The sequence below is a fragment of the Lepisma saccharinum genome, chromosome 1, assembly GCF_977018435.1.
Source record: "Lepisma saccharinum chromosome 1, izLepSacc3.1, whole genome shotgun sequence".
In the NCBI taxonomy this organism is placed as follows: domain Eukaryota; kingdom Metazoa; phylum Arthropoda; class Insecta; order Zygentoma; family Lepismatidae; genus Lepisma; species Lepisma saccharinum.
Window position 1 is genome coordinate 104,887,921 of NC_139229.1, and position 17,248 is coordinate 104,905,168.

General features: G+C 36.2%; 1 protein-coding gene across 3 annotated transcripts in view; it reads right to left on the reverse strand.

The window, feature by feature from the left end:
• Window positions 1-455: 455 nt before the first annotated feature.
• LOC145998960 (phospholipid-transporting ATPase ABCA1-like) overlaps window positions 456-17,248 on the reverse strand; it is a 171,424-nt gene continuing 154,631 nt past the window's right edge. For all 3 annotated transcript variants that reach the window (XM_083135804.1, XM_083135796.1, XM_083135812.1), the window contains 3 exons: window positions 8,457-8,694; window positions 4,791-4,859; window positions 456-709 (listed from right to left, as the gene is read on the reverse strand). In XM_083135804.1, coding sequence (XP_082991930.1) covers window positions 4,821-4,859; window positions 8,457-8,694 — 277 coding nt within the window. In that variant the 3' untranslated portion in view covers window positions 456-709; window positions 4,791-4,820. The remainder of the gene's footprint in view (window positions 710-4,790; window positions 4,860-8,456; window positions 8,695-17,248) is intronic.

Consider the following 17,248-nt stretch of genomic DNA (forward strand, 5'->3'; position numbering starts at 1 on the left):
TTTGGAATACCCTAGCAGTTTTTTGTAAAGGAAAGGAAAATTAAAAAACAGCTGCTCTGGCATAAGTCAAGCCTTAAGAATATATTTTCATTGTAGACGATAGGACATAAGATTAATGTAGTCCAGCCATGAGAGATGTACATCATTTCACTTGAATCTTTTCACAAACTAGCAAATTAATATTAATTCAATGTGTAGTAACAAAATGTACAGCATTAACTGATACATGTATATCGTGCATTTTTCAATTTGGTGTGAACAAATGTCATGCAAAAAGAAATGAAACCATACTGTGCAATGAATTACTAACACATTTATTACAAGTGTTAGTCATAGTAAAAAGCAATGCATGGCATCAAAAATAAGTACTGTAGTGAGCAATGAACTGCCAAAAGAAAAAGGTTTAAATACTTTATTAACAAAACAATTGACAATAATTGTAATAAAAGGCAGTTAATGTATCTAATATTATTCATAATTAAAACCAGTAGCAAATTGAAAGTTAAATTTTGTGCCATCATGATATGCAGAGAGACAGTTTCCTTCTTTCCACACACAAGAACATGGAGGATAGTGTTTTTCCTAATTTTGTTTGGAACTAAAGTTTAGACAGTTTGGTTTTGGAAAATTATCACAAGTTCAATTGCATCACAGTTTTCTTCTAAAATGATAGAAATTAAACAAGCTTATTCAAAGCTTTGTTCTAAACCTATAACAGAAATATATTATTGTGAGTGAAAAGTGACTTTTATTACACATTAGTAGGGCTAGGATTTTGATGACCTTAAAATTGCCAAAAAATGACCTTTAAAAAATGCATTTATGACCTATAGACACTTAGAAAAATGACCTAAAAATTCTGAAGGATTTGCAGAACAAATTTATAAACTACCAAGAGAAATTCAAATTACAAATTAATGTTACAGTATCTATCACATGTTCATTGCGTATGGTAGTACAAGTAAGAAAGTTCACTTTTTGGTCATCTTTTACACTTTAAGTACTGAGTTACAGTACACAACAAAAATCATATGCAAATTTTCAAAAGTGAATGATTGTCGGTTGTCGGACAAGAGCACCGTGTACATGGAAAAACTTCTCTCGACTTCCACAGACACAAGAGGAGCATACTTGAAATGAACAATATCACTTGCTGTTAAGTCACTTTCAATTCCATAGAGTGCAAATTGCTTCCCTGACAAAATGTCCGATACAGACCACAAAAGTCAATGATAATACACAAGAAAACTATCTACAGGAAATGAACTCAATGAACCTACATGTGCACTGTTGTTGCTGTCCACTACAATCTTAAAATAATATGTTCTATCTCCATGCTCTCTAAGTACACATGCACGTGCAACAACGCTACAATACCGACCTTCAAAGGCAACAAAAGAGGAATTTTGAACAATAATCCATTCGGCGACAATGTATTTACTGATAGAGGGGGAAATTACATTGAGCTGAATTGTTACACAACAGCTTGTATAAAAAATTCTGCGCAGAATTTCTTTGTTTCTTCAAACACAGTCATTCAGAACTGCGCTGAAGGCAATGAGACGAGAGTCGGAACCTCTCTCCGTCAAAGGGTTACATTTGCATGTAAAATGCCCCTTCTTTCACCAAAATGTAGAAAAATGCATAAGATGACTTTTAAAAGTCAGAAAAATGATTTATTTTCCTGTAGTTTACGGTTATTAGAAGCATAAGAAAACAGTTTTTCATTGTGATGTTTCAGAAGAGCACACGCTCCCTTCATCAAGGATTATGTAGGACAAACAGCAAGGAAAATGGCAATAAGATGCCACAAACACGATTTGGATATTATAAATCTAAACCCAAGAACAGGTTTGTCAGCTCACATCATCGAAGAGAAGCATTTGATTAAAAAGAGAAGGGTTTTAAAAAGATTGACGGGAAACATAGAGTTGAATGTCTGGGATATAACGGATTCTTCTGGTTTAAAAAATTGCTAACTATTGTTATCACTGTATCTTTAGTCAAAATGAAAATAAATGTCTGATGAAGGGAGAGTGTGTTCTCCTGAAACGTCACAACGAAAAATTGTTTTCTTATGCTTGTAATAACTGTAAACTACAGGAAAATAATCTACAATGCAAGCAATGCGTACATACAAGAAAAACCAGAAAAATGACTTAAACAGTTTAAAAAGTTTAAAAAATGACCTTTACAACAAAAAGGGTAAAAAATGCAAAAATGCTCTAACAAAGGCATCCAAATTTATTCACTTACATGTAAAACACGTTCCTATCTACTTATGCAACGTTTCTGCCTTACCAAAAAAAGATGCATTTGCATCAAAATCCTAGCCCTACACATTAGTATCAGAATTTATGCACTAATTATACAAAACGTTTAAAATTAATTCTAATAAATAGTGTCTCACAGCTGAGACAGATATGTGTTAAAGATTAAGTGGTCCCAGAAAAAAAAGTGGTAAAAGTTAACTGATAATTCAGTTTTCTATACATTCAAAAATTCCATACATACTTTCTAGGGCTGAGCCAATACCACTTTGCTTACAGATACTTAAAAATTTGCAATAATTAAGGTTTGTTCAAAATATTGATCAATATTGGTGTGTAAATATTCTTCTCCAATTATATGCATGAATTTACCAAGAAATTTCTTAAGAATATTCACAAATTACATCAGAATATTAAAATAAAAGTGAGTACTAGTTTCTCCGTATTTATATACTACCGCGTCTCTCTTTTCCCAATCATGAATAGATGTTATGTAATAAAGAAATACAGTTTTTGTGCAAAATAAAAAGAAAGTTTGAATTTTACCTAATTTCCGGGATAGTTAGACTCCGCGAAAATGTCACGTGGCAGTTTTGCAGAGCCTGTGAAAGACCAATATGCCAGAAAAGTATCAGCTGGTCTCGGATCAGCTCTAATACTGACTACTGATTTGGATATCAATAGACTGGACTTACAGTTTAAAGTAGGATCCCAACCACCAATGTACCAACAGCAGAATCGAATCTGAAAAACCTTGAATACAATGCTATGAAGTTAGTCACTAAGCTATCGGAACAAAAACTTAACGTTGGAATCCAAATATTTAAAGAAACAGGGATGAAGCAGAGGACCAGAAGATAGCCATCCTACCATACACCGGAAAAGTCTCCAGAATTACTGTGTGTAAGCCACATTGTTACAAAACACAATATAAAAACCATGCACAAATGGCTACCGAAGATCAGGAGCCTACTACACAAGCACAAGGACAAATTAGGAATTAACTAAAACAGCTGGAATTTATTGGACTGCTTGCAAATGTGGTAAAGCATACATTGGTCAAATGGGCAGGACAATTGAACAGCACTGCAGAGAACACGAGTTGCATTAACAATTTCCGTCTGGATTAGTGAAACATTCAATCAATGGGGGCCACTGAACAGATTTCAGCAGTACAGAAATAATCTCTAAATCATCAAACTATTGGGATTCAAAGAATCAATAGCTATTCATGGTGAAAAGTAGAATCTCAATTGTGACACAGGATGTGAATGAACCCAACTTGGCTAACGATAGTCAACCAGCAGAGTGGATCCAGCAGACTGCTCCCAATTGGTCCGCCATCTTCACCAGCAACCTCCATCTCCAAACACACATATACCAGCTTGACACACTGCACTGCACTTTTGCCTTGAAGATGACAGTGAAGTTAGCTTCCAAAAGCTTGGAAACCTTTCCAGAACTTCTGGTCAATCAATATTTTGAACAACTTTTAATTATTACAATTTTCAAGCATTGGCATGGGACTCAATTATGGGTGCTAATTAAGTTTGAGTTTTTAAGTGCACTTTATGCACTGAAAGGCTAATTGGTACTAGACCAACAGTTTAAACTAGGATCTGAACATTATGTGCCTCCACCGGGTATCGAACCCAGGGCCCCTTGATTACAAGATGGTGACATTACCACTGCGGCATTGGGAGGCCCATGTGCTAATTAAGAAACTAGGAGCAGTATCAATAGCATTTCCAAAAGCGAAGGGTGTTTAAGAACTTGTGCAATGCAAAGCAGTATGGTAGGGACTTTATTTTGCAAATGTGTGAACACTACAACTTTTTTTATTCTTTGTTTCGTCTGTTGGTCATGGGAAATAAATAATTGTGTTATAGCATACACACATGATTTCCTGTGAAATCACCCTGCTTGGTGATATGGTTCTTCAGTTGATGAAACACTGTAAGGGAGCTTTCAAACTGAAGCGACAAGCTTCACATCGAAGTGACAAATGACACAGGCTCCATCAAGTAGAAAGTGTTCACTGTGCATGAGCTACCAGCACACCAAGGCAACATGCTGCATGATTCATATTTGGGAAATGAGAGATGAGGTAGTAAATAAATATAGAGAACCTAAGTACTCACTTTTCGTGAAGCTGTTTTTCATAGTTCCATTAATTTCAGTGACCAGTGCCACCAACGAGGATAGTAGCAGTGGCCACTGAAATTAATAGAACTATGAAAAACAGATTTGCAGAAAATGTGAGTACTAAGGTTCTCTGCATTTATGATGCATGATGTTGAGAAAACATCACATTCCAAGTGACATGCTAGTGATATGTGCAGTTTGTCGTGTCACTTTGGTATGAAAGATTGCTCTTATTTCTGAAGGTTGGTTGGTTTTCAAGTGTCATTGTCACTTCTGTCTGAAAGCTCCCTAAAGAAATACCACAAATGTTGTTCTGTAAATGACATGCCTTAAAATATCCCTACCAGTATAATAAACAAAACGTAAGTTGCTTACCTCTCTTGTGTTACAAAATTATCTTCAGAATCATGGTTGGACTTGGTCACTTACTATTTTCAAGAATGTCTGGAAAAAAAAGAACAAAGTTACGTTTTCTTAATAGTGAGCAGGAGTTTTGGATTAGATATAGTACAGTGTCATTGGAATTCATAGATGACTATTTTTTTTCTTGATGTAATTGTTGTTTTTCTGCGTAAGAAAACATGCTTTGATTTACCCATGTACAATCAGGAGAAAATTACTAGTGTGATGGAATCATTACAACCTACCCTAAAATTCTTAACATTTGCATTCCTTTTTGGCAGGCAATGGTAAAATTAAGAACAATAGTCCCAAAAAAGTGTTATAACCACTTACAAGTGTTAATTATTTAATTTTAAACATAGGCTAATTAGTTTTACTAACAAAGTATTACAAAGCAGGTGCAACCTAACTATAAGCTCTCTCTGGTGAGATTTCAAGCAAGGTGCATCATCAACCAGTATCAAAACATGGCAGAAAATCTAAGTAAAATAAACCAATTCAATAAAGCACCCCCTGCCCTCTAGTAAAATGGACCCTGATTACAATTATTGTCTTTGAAGAACCTTCAAAACTAAGGTTAAAAATGGTTATGGTCTATCCGATCCCCTCCTTTACCATACCAGGCCCCTCTCTCAAAAAAAAAAAAAAAAAAAACCCTGTGTGAAGGTACTTAGGGTTCAAGGAGTTAATGTTAGTGTAGGATATGAGTAATCAGTATTTTATACGCAAAAAATAAAGTGAGAAAGAAATCTCTTTTCTAGGACTTCTGGATGTCTTTGAAGATAAAAATATTAAAATTTATCATCAATTTAAAATGTGTCTTCTTCTTCTTAATTAGATATGTTATTGTAAGAACTGGTTGTTTGTGTTGCAAAACACAACAGTGCCTGTTACAACTGATGGTGGAAATAATATTTTGCTATAAAAATGCTAACCTGGTAGTTTCACAGGGGAACAAACCTTCCTTTAAAATCAAGGTGCATGGCTTATTTGAGGGCACAGGGTACTTGAGTAAATGTGCTAATAACTATATTGCAAGGTGAGCTTAAGCCTAGACATTTCCTTGTAATGAATGACTCCTGCCACATATTTATCTGCTGAAAAGTGGTTTGTTTCCATATTAAGAGATTGTAAAGGAGTTCACTTAGACCATCGTTTCTCAACCTATGGGGTGCAACCCACTGCTGGGTCCCGAGGGGGTGTTTGGTGGGTCGCGAAGTCAGACTCGAAAGTTTATTTACTTTGCCTTAAAAACCCATTACATTTAAATCACTAAGATATATTGTTTTAACAATAAATTCAACCCATGTTGTGTGTAGTCTAAGCTCTACAATTCTGTTATTCGTGTTCTACCACTGCGCACATTAGTCACATTAGGTGGGTGAGTAAAACATTTTGTTTTTCAATTTCAGCATGTGCGTTTAATTAGATGTTAGACTAGAGTAAATTAGTCTTTCAAATTACATATTTACTTTCCTAGAATGAAGTACATGGTGTGGCTAGAAAAAAAACGGATTGATGTTGCTGTTGACAAATGGCAAGCGCGTCAAGGTCAAGCGGTGCATGAGTGTATAACGTGATATCCTGCCTATCGACTGTGTGATTTCCCAGGGTGTGCGGTGCTCAGTTCCGCTGTAGCTTGTCGACGAAGTGAACCGTACATCTGTGCTCCATCGGAAACATGTTAAGTGTGAAAGTGGAACAGCGTATCAATGTGAAGTTTCTTATGAAACTCGGAAAATCCGCCACAGAAACTTATGGTTTGTTGAAGGAAGTATACGGAGATGAGTATTTATCACGCACGCAAGTGTTTGAGTGGTTTCAAAGGTTTAAAGAGGGACGAGAAGTGATTGCGGACGACTCACGTCCTGGACACCCTTGAACGTTGAAAACGGAATCAAACATTGCAAATGTTGGTGAATTGATTCGAGAGGATCATCACTTGAGTATTCGAGCTATTGCAAAACAACCAACATTATTACATTAAGGTGCTGACAACCCTTCGTGAGCGAGTAAGAAGACTTCGACCTGATTTGTGGAAAAGCAAGTCATGGATTCTTCATCAGGACAATGCTCCTCTCCTGTCCATACGGCATTGTCAGTCAAGGCTTTTTTTGGCCAATCATGGGATCCCAGTGTTAGAACATCCACCCTATTCGCCGGGTATCACTTTGTGCGACTTTTTTTTTATTCCCAAAGGTCATATCAGCGCTGAAAAAAAAACAACAGATTTACGACCATAGAACCTGTGAAAATAAGTGACGGAAGTCATGAACATGGTTTCAGAAAATGATTTCCAGCACTGCTTCCACAAATGGAAGATTTGTATGGAGTGGTGTATCGAAAGTTCAGGGGAGTACTTTGAAGGGGATAATGTTAGTATTGTACAAAATTACCAATAAAAGATTTTGTAGCAACAGTCCGGTTTTTTTCTAGCCACACCTCGTATATGTAATTTATTTAAGCAAGCATAAAAGAGGGCTTCTTAACCCATTGACGTCAAGTTTAAATACCTTCGGAGTTGATCAAGAAATCATATTTAAATTCCGTAGTGTGGCAGTGTGGAGCACAAAATTAAATTAAAATAAATTGCCTACATAAAATAATATAAAATCAACTGATTATTAATCTTATTTTTTTGAAATGTTGCATACATGGTATTGAAAGTACGATCTTACCAATTTGTTATTCCTAATAGGATTCTTGAGTGTGGTAGACTTCAAAACATTCTTCTAAGTTAAGAGCAACACCACACTTTTTGCACTGCCAAGCACTTTCACTCCTTTTACCCCTACTGTAGCACACAACACACCTTTTGGTTACATTTTTTTTTTCTGTGGGGAGAATATGCATTGGAAAGTGGGCCCATGCTTTTGCTTGCAGTCTCATGGGGGTGTTGCTGGCTGAAGGTTGACCTCGAAGAGCGTACTCTGGCAACTGTACAATGCCATAATGGCAGCTGAGGAGAGCTACACATGACAAAGAAATGTCTTTTTTTATTACTCTACACAAACACATCGAATGGCGCCATACTGAAGGAATTTCAAACATCACATATCTGGACTTAGTTTTAGAATGAATACAAGTGACATCTATGAGCTACACACTCAACTACATGCATTTGTATCAAGCAGTGTAGCATTGCAAGCTGAGCTCGTCATGCGACTTACGTGTCATAACAGGTTCATGCGAGTCCTGCTCGTCATATGACGCGAATGGTTAAAGTACTCGATTAAATTGATTGATTGATTTCCTTTATTTTACTTCGCTTTTTCAGCCTTTTGGCTAATTTGCGAAGATGGGGATGAGTGATGATATGATGAAATTGATGAATGGACACTCACAAATATCCATGCCCAGGCCAGGATTCGGACCCAGGACCCCTGGCATTGTAGCGCGATGTGCTAACCACTCCGTAACGGAGGCCGGCTTAAAGTACTCGATGTAAGAAAAAGAAAAATATGATTATAAACTGAGTGCACACCCCTACAAGTAATTCTGCCAGCCTCCATGCATGTGGGTCCCATGAAGTGTAATATCCTTCAAGGTGGGTCCCGAACTGAAAAAGGTTGAGAACCACTGACCTAGACAGAACTTCACAATCATAAGGAACTAAAAGAAAAAAGGCAAAGAACTCACATCTTCCAGCGTTACTTGGTTCACTGAAAAATCCTTGATAATATCCTTCTGCAAGCCCTCACCCATGACCCTGAAGATGACAGGGAGCTTCACAAACTGCTGAGGAATGAAAAACTTCATCTGATCGTGGCATAATTCTTGAAACAGACTCCCTGGGACTTTCGCAACAATGTACTCCTGTGCAGCTTCAAGAGCCAACACACTGCAATGAACTATCAAGAAGTAGCCTCCGCCAAACCTACAAACAAATAGAAGTCATAACTAGACCTTGGATTGTTAGACTCTAAAAAAAAAAAAGTGTGCTTTTAGGCTCCTAAAATGCTCTAAAAATCCTAAAGTAGGTTCTAAATATCATAAAATTAAGATTGAAAAATCCTGAACTAGGTTCTAGGAAACTTAAATTGTTCAAAATTCCTGGAAAGTACTGATTAGGTACAAATGTTACATATTTTTTTCAAAAGAATCATAAGAAATTTAACTGGTATATAAAACAACAAAATATTAATTTTCTAACCAAACTCTCATTTTTATATATATCATTATCCACTAATTATTGTAATACTAAAACTTGTTCTGTTCGCAAAAATTGCTTGTTGAAAAATGAATTATGTACAATTTGTTACACAATACATAACAATTTTTTCATATTATCCACAGTCAAACTCTGCCTTTTCTCTTTGAGCATCATCTACATGCTTTATCAATAGCTTGCAAAACAATCAAATCAGAATTTTTAGCCAGCACTTCTTTTTAACTTTTCCACATTTTCTCCAAATTTCCCTGGTGGGTTCTTTAAGATACTCCAATGAACTTGTCAAGTCCCAGAAGAAACATGTAGGAGAACTTCAGGAGACAACTAGATGTTAGGTATATCTGTACCTTGTACCAAATATGGTTGGCTCTCTAATGGGTAAGAACAATATTATGGCATCAGTTGATAACAGTTGTTTTCGAGTTTTTTAACTTATCGGTTGATACCAGTTGTTTTTGAGTATTTCTTTTAAGTACACTTTATGCACAGAGAGGCTAATCTACAGAGAGACTGGACCTACAATTTAAAGTGGGATTCGAACTACTATGTACCTCCACCAGGTATCAAACCTGGGACCCCTAGATTACAAGGTGATGACGTTACCACTATCCCATCAGTGAGGCACCTGATGCTATAGATCTTGTCCAGTCTCTCAGCAGGTGCTCTACATCTACATGCTGGCAAGGGAAGTGGGGAAGCGACCAATCCAGATCGATAAACCCAGAAACCTGTAGAATGAGGTGCACATAGTACTTCCTCTCCACGTTGTAACTCTCGGTGCCACCGCTGTTGTCTGGTTGGTCTGTGGCGTATTCCCCACTCTCCTTGCCAGCATGCAGAGCGCCTGCCGTAAGAATAGACAAGAGCTATACTTGTATCAATATTGTTAAGGACCAGTTGGAATTTAATCACAGATACGGGCCAATGCTTTTCAAGAGTCCTGAGTATTCTGCAAAATGCCACAGCATACCTTTGTTTAAATATCTAAAGAGTCTAAATATCCTGAAAATACTACAAAATCCAAAATTATCATTATTTTTGCAACAATTGTGGGGAGAAATGAACTTTGTGATGAAATGTACTGATCTGTGTCTTTCGATTCCTTTAAAAGTCTGTACTAGGTTGGGCTTGAAAATGGTAGTACTACCCAAGTGAGGGTGTATAGATTATTCTATTCCAATGGAACTATTTTGTGTACCATATAGTAGAGGTAAATATTAAGCATGATAGGGTGACCAGACACATACATGTAAAAAAGAGGACAGAGCATGGTGAAAAAGGAGGACAAAGTCATAAAAAAGAGGACAACGCAAAAAATGGCAACTCATTTGCCATTACTCATAATTAGGGACCTGAAGTTTTAGTTTTATTTTCAACTGAATTTCGATGTTATTTTTTACTGCAATTCGGTATTATTTTTCGCGGTTTAGGTCAAAATTCGGTGTTATTAATTTAAAATCGGTTATTTTTACATGCATACTTACTGTTCCTTCTATGATTAAGATTTTCACATTGCTTTAGTTCTGGAAAATTGAGGCAAATTTTAGTTTTAATGACAAAAAAAAAATGAAGGGTTATCTTTGTTAGGAATTACCAAATTTCTTCCATTTGGAAAACTATTTCGTCTCATCAGCCAGTAAATATGAAATGTTTATTGAATGATATCACCCAAATCTTTGAAAATAGTCATACATATAACTTTCTCCAACAATGCCAGGAAAATCCCTCTGCGACCTCAAATTAGGCGTTTTGTGTACGCACACTCGCATACACAACCTCTCCCCCTCCCCGAAACACAAAAGGTGCTTCTCCCTGAAAATTTTCCCGTTCCTAATCATTTTCCCTTCTGGGAAGATCCCCTTCCGCCCCGAGCAAATTCTATTTCAGGAAGAGGTTAAATAACCTACTGTCAGTCATAACTGCACCAAGCTGCAATAATGAAGCGTGACAATTTCGATTTAATCGAACTTTCACCAGCTGACTAGAAACGACAGATGAAATAGCACTTCAGGTAGTACTTTTTGAACAAAAGAAGTGTTATCCCTAGTTTATATTGCATATTTCGCGACGTTTTTCATGTTAAAGTGCAAAATTCGGTGTTATTCTGAAAAATGACATAATTCGAGTTATTTCACGATACCGAAACACCCAATTCATTTACCCAAATCCATTTTAGACACTTTATTGTGCTTTCTTCAAGTATTCGGTCCCTACTCATAATTTAATCAATATAAATCTGATGATTTTTTAAATAATTTCCTATTACCTTTAAGCAACGAAAGCAATCTCCAAATCGTATTACTGTAGCACAGGACAATCATAATTAAGAATATCCAGGGTAGCTACAATTTTTTGATTATGAAATTCCCTGACTTTTCCAGGTTTTCCAGACCAGAAATAAAATTTTTCCAGACATGTTTGTCGTCATGATTTTTGCTTTTGAACCTCATGTTTTTCAATTAAATATGCAGGCACGTTAATTATTATGAATATGAATATACACAGTTATTAGCTGAAAATTTACCAAGTGATTAAAATAATGCTATTCAATGAAAAAAAAAATAACTATTGTACTTCCCTATTTTCACTAAGTCATTACAATTAAGGTGGTATAAAAAAATCAATAAAAAAATGTGGCATATATCAAAGCTTTACAATGTAATCTGTATACGTACAACCTCAATTAGCCTATATCAATACAAATGAGAAACAACAGAAAATTAGGTCATGTACCTTTAGAAAATATGCAATAAGTTTAATGATTATATTTTTTAATTTATTGAAAATAGTACATATTACGGAAATTCAGAACTTGAATGGGGCCAGTGACCAACCATACACCTAAAAAAATATATACGCGAGCTATACTTTTGAATCAAATATCTCCATTATTTGAGTTTTCCACATGCTGGAACCAATTTTATATTACGAAAAACATCGAAATCTGTCTTTTAACCTTTTGCTGCCCAAGCGTCTCGAACGAGATACTCAAAAGTAACCCTCAGGGGACCAAGCGTCTCGATCGAGACGCTGTGTCAAGGTCGTAGTTTTTACGTTATAACTTTTCTATTTTTGGCTAGAATTTCGATTTTATTTTTTTATATTGTTCCTAACACATGTATTTAACAGAAATGTTTTTTGCATTTTTTTTTGTCTTCATGAAAATGGAGGGGGAAAGGTGGGAAAAGGGACTTCTTTTGCATCTCTTTTCAAGGTCAATTTTTTGCCGACAAAGGAAGACCAGCTTTGTTGTTCTAAAGCAATGCTTTTCACTCCCTCCTGCTAAGTGCATTCGAAGGAAGCTTGTTTATCAGGAAGACTGGTTGTTGAATCTGCGTTGTGAGAATGGAATTTCGAAGCGAGCTGAAGGAAACCTTTGTTTTTTTTTTTTTTAGCACAAGTGGCAACAGGGGTTACCCAGCATTGTCTAAAAATAGAATTTCAAGCAGCTGCAAGAATTGGCGCTCATTTGTCACTACGTTCTAGCTTTTCCTCTGTGAATGTTGTGCATAGGTGTCGTTTTGTGCCCAAGTGCGAGGACATTTTTTGGGTGAAGTGACAATTTTTTAAAATACTTTTTTGGGGTTTTCTCCCTTCCCCCTCCATATATACACCAAATTTGCATAAATTTTGCATTTTGTGCATTTTGACATTTTTTAAGAAAAGTATTTTTGAGGGGATTTCCCCCCTCTCCCCCTCCACATGTACGCCGAATGTGCATAAATTATATATCGTCTGAATCTGTGATTCATTCTGCGTACAACGGTATATCTTTCATATCTCTAGGGCATTTAGTTTCTGAGCTATAGTCATTTCAAGGTACTGCTGCATTTTGAAGCTTGAATCAGTGGCCATTCCTTTTGGGGGTACAACTCAAGTTACATTGGTCATACGACAATGATGCAAATATTTTTCTGTTTCTTACATGCCAGCGATAATTTCTATGTGCATTTTGAACTTTTCATATCCTTTTTTCGGAGGGGGGCAGGGGGGGGGCGAAACCCCATTTTTTTAAAAAAGTATTTTCAGGGGATTTCCCCCTTTCCCCCTCCATATATACGCCGAATGTGCATAAATTATATATCGTCTAAATCTGTGATTCATTCTGCGTACAACGGTATATCTTTCATATCTCTAGGGCATTTAGTTTCTGAGCTATAGTCATTTCAAGGTACCGCTGCATTTTGAAGCTTGAATCAGTGGCATCCCGACCATTCCTTTTGGGGGTACAACTCAAGTTACATTGGTCATATGATAATAATGCAAATATTTTTGTGTTCCTTACATGTCAGCGATCATTTCCATGTGCATGTCGACACTGTCATGTACTTTTTTCTTGGGGGGAGGGTGGGGGAACCAAATTTTTTTCCGAAATTTTGGAATTTTGAGAGTTAGCCCCCTCCCCCCGCCACATATACGCCGAATTTTCAAAAAATTCATATAATCTGAATCTCTGGTTCATTCCACGTACAACGGTATATCACTCATCTCTCTAGGGCAATTAGCCTCCGATCTACACTCATTTAATTGAAACTCTGCATTTTACTCGGCATTTCAAATCGGCTCGGGCAATAGAGGCTTACTTGTGAAAAAGGCCTTGGGCGGCAAAAGGTTAAAAGGTAACAGTTCCGAATGTTTTATAATTTTTTTTTCAAATTTTCCTAGCAGGAATACTAATTATCATAGAATTTTGGCAATCATTGTGAAACAAAATTTGAACCTTCCTTAAAATAATGAACACTATTTGAATTCGAAAAAAGTTATTTATGTTGAAAAAAAACAACTCAAAATGACCTTACTCAATCATACACGCTTCCCACGGACAAGGTATTCTCCGGTTGACAAGCAACAGTAAGTATCGTAAACTAGTGGGAATGAATGTAGAAATAAATCGGAACTTTAGTAGAGTGCATTCAGGATCTTTATTTTAATTCTAAGACAACCAAACCTGACATTCCTAACCTAACCACAAAAGCATATATTGACAAGATCTTAAGTAATCGCTAAAACTCTGGAGTATGTGTTAACAGACATAAATCGAAATCGAACCATGTAAAAGTTGCATTTGTAGCATGATGAAATCGTGAAAAAAAAAAAAAAAAAATCTTACCCATGTTGGTTCACGCGGGAAATTATTAAAAATCTGAAAGCAAAATCACGTCACCACAAAAAATGGAAACAAAGAATGGGAAATGTAACACATCACGAAATTAAGTATAAAACTTTAAGAACGAAATTAAAATGGGAGATCAGTAAAGCTTACCAAAACTATATTGAAACTTCAGAAATCAATCTTGCTCACGATACTAATCAGTTTTGGTCCTTCATTAAAAATCAAAGAAAAAATCCACCCGTGCAGCCAACTAAGTATAATGATAAAACCATTGACGATAATGAAAGTATCCAAGATCTCTTTGCAAAGTATTTTGAATCCGTATATTCCAAAGAACCATCTATCTACAAAGATCCGCATCCTAATGTAAACATGAACTTACTTCCTAGTATCTTAAATATCTCTGAAATATCAATAAATGAAATTGAGGAAGCCATTAAAAAACTGAAACCTAAAAAATCCGCCGGCCCTGATTCAATCCCCCCTTATGTAATTAAAGGATGTTCGGAAATTCTTAAGTACCCTCTTCACACCCTTTTCAACTTGGCTGTCAGAACTTCGAGATTTCCAGCAATATGGAAAACAACAGAAATCTGTCCGATTCCCAAAGCCGCTGATAAGGCTGACATATGTAACTACAGGCCTATTGCAAAATTGTCAGTACCAGCAAAACTCTTCGAGCAGATAATATACAAACATATATATTTTCATATTAAACCCATTCTTTCCCCCAAACAGCACGGATTTGTCCAAAAACGCTCAACCGTAACCAATCTTGTCGAACTGACAAACTACATTGCACCCAGTATAGCTAATAAAGGGCAAGTTGACGTTTTATATACAGACTTTTCAAAGGCATTTGATACAGTTCACCACGATATATTAATACAGAAATTTGCCAACAATAGCCTTTCTCCTCCACTTATTACCCTTCTTTCTTCCTATCTGCAGAACCGCCGACAATATGTCATGTATCAAGGCTGCAGATCAACCGAATTCGTGGCCAGTTCGGGAGTTCCACAGGGGTCGAACCTTGGTCCCTTGCTATATTTAATTTTTATAAACGATTTGCCAGAACTACTCACAAAATGTGAGACATTAATCTTTGCTGATGATGTTAAAATATACAAAAATATCGAAAACGCTGATGACTGTACAATATTACATGAAGAGCTGAATAACTTGCTTCAGTGGTGTGAAATTAATAAAGTCAGCCTAAACCTAAAGAAATGTAAACTTGTATCATTCACCCACAACAGACACCCTATTCAACATTCATACACTATTTCTAATGTGTTAGTACAAAGTGAGAATATAGTTACCGACCTAGGGGTCACTTTTGACCAAAAGTTAACATTCCAATCACATATTGCCCGCATTTTAAGCGAAGCTCACAGAAATTTGGGATTTATAATGAGAATGGGTCATCAATTTAGAAAAAAGGAAACATTTCTCTTGCTATATTATACGCTCGTCAGATCTAAACTCGAATATGCTTCTCTTGTTTGGAACCCGCAATTCAAGAAAGATATCGAAAAATTAGAAAAGCTTCAAAATAAATTTCTCAGATATCTACTATTTAAACTTGATGGTACATATCCAAAACTCACTCCTAGCAACATATTACGCGAAATCTTTAATATTCCGTCACTCGACGAAAGGAGGCAAACAAGTCAAATAACTTTTCTCTCCAAGCTTATCAATGGTAAAATAGATTCTTTTAATCTGTTGTCGAATTTAAATTTTTATGTGCCAAACTGTATGTTAAGGCCCAGAACTGATCTCCTTCAAATCCCCCTTGGAAGAACCAAAATGACCGAAGCTGAACCCATGAGGAGAATGTGCAAGTTATTTAATTCAGTTTCTAAGAATAATCCAAGCGTAGACCTATTTAAATGTAATTGTAACATAAGATCTAATCGCTGAATTTTCTGTATGTTTTGTTTTGTTTTGTTTTGTTTTGTTCATTGAATTTTGGTTTTCATTCAGCTTGTAAGGTTATATCCAACAGTTTAGCTTCATTTATTATTGTATTGTCTCTGTGTTCCCTTTGCTTCTATAATCTAATAATTAATTTCTTCTCACAATTGTTTTTAAATGTAAAATGTATATTGCGTCATTCATATTTATTGTTAATTTTCTTAGTTATGTTCTTGTTTATGTAATGGTGTCATCCCATATTGAACACTGTAATTGGGCATGCGCCTGTTGTGTTTCAATTAAATAAATAAATAAATAAGTAATAAAACAAAAGGAACTTGGGCTCATTTTCACCACTTTTCAGCATAATTTCATTCTACACGCAAACAATACTATCGGCATCAAACCAACATTCCTAACCTAACAACGATGTGTGACCAGCGTACGTTTAATTCCTCTATTTCGCACCAGTTTCTAAAAAATAAATTCGTTCTACATGCACAAAACACGTGCATATTCGAATAATGGCGTCACTGATACTGCATAAAATCACTAATTTCTCGGGTGTAACACATCTCTGCAATGTAAAAACTACGACAACGAGCAAATGAACTAGTTGATCAGGTTGCTTCTGAATGGGTTGCAAACGAAGGACTCAAATTCACAGAACGGGTTCACGGGGGGAACGAAGTAGTGAGTCCCTTTGTTTTTACTCGGCGTCCGCACCCATCCAGTGTGACGTCAACCACAGCCAGTTACGTGAAATTCTGCTCTTCAAGCTTTATTGCAGATCCAAAACCAATCAACTGTCCGAACACCAACCTGCTCCGCTTCACGTATCAAAAGAGAACTGGTTCCGAACGGGTGTGTTCTTGAAGAAAGGAAATTTCCTCACCACACACAAAGCTAAAGCAACATTTTTTCCGCAAGAAATTCTGAGGATGGCTAGTGCGTAGGTTTAGTCTTGAATAGCTTCTTCTCTAAGGAAATATCTCACGCCTCTCCAAATTCCGGTCTTGAACACGTTCACAAGAACGAGTTGCACAATGAACGGATCCAAGAACCTATATCCGAGAGTGAACAAATATAGAATCGAAATGCGAAGGAACCATAATTTTGTATGTAACAGACTAGAAGTCATAATGACGAGAGGAACAAGTTTCTGAACTGAATCTTTTGGGGGGACTGGAATCACAAGAACCGAACTCGGAAGTGGAAATGAACCGT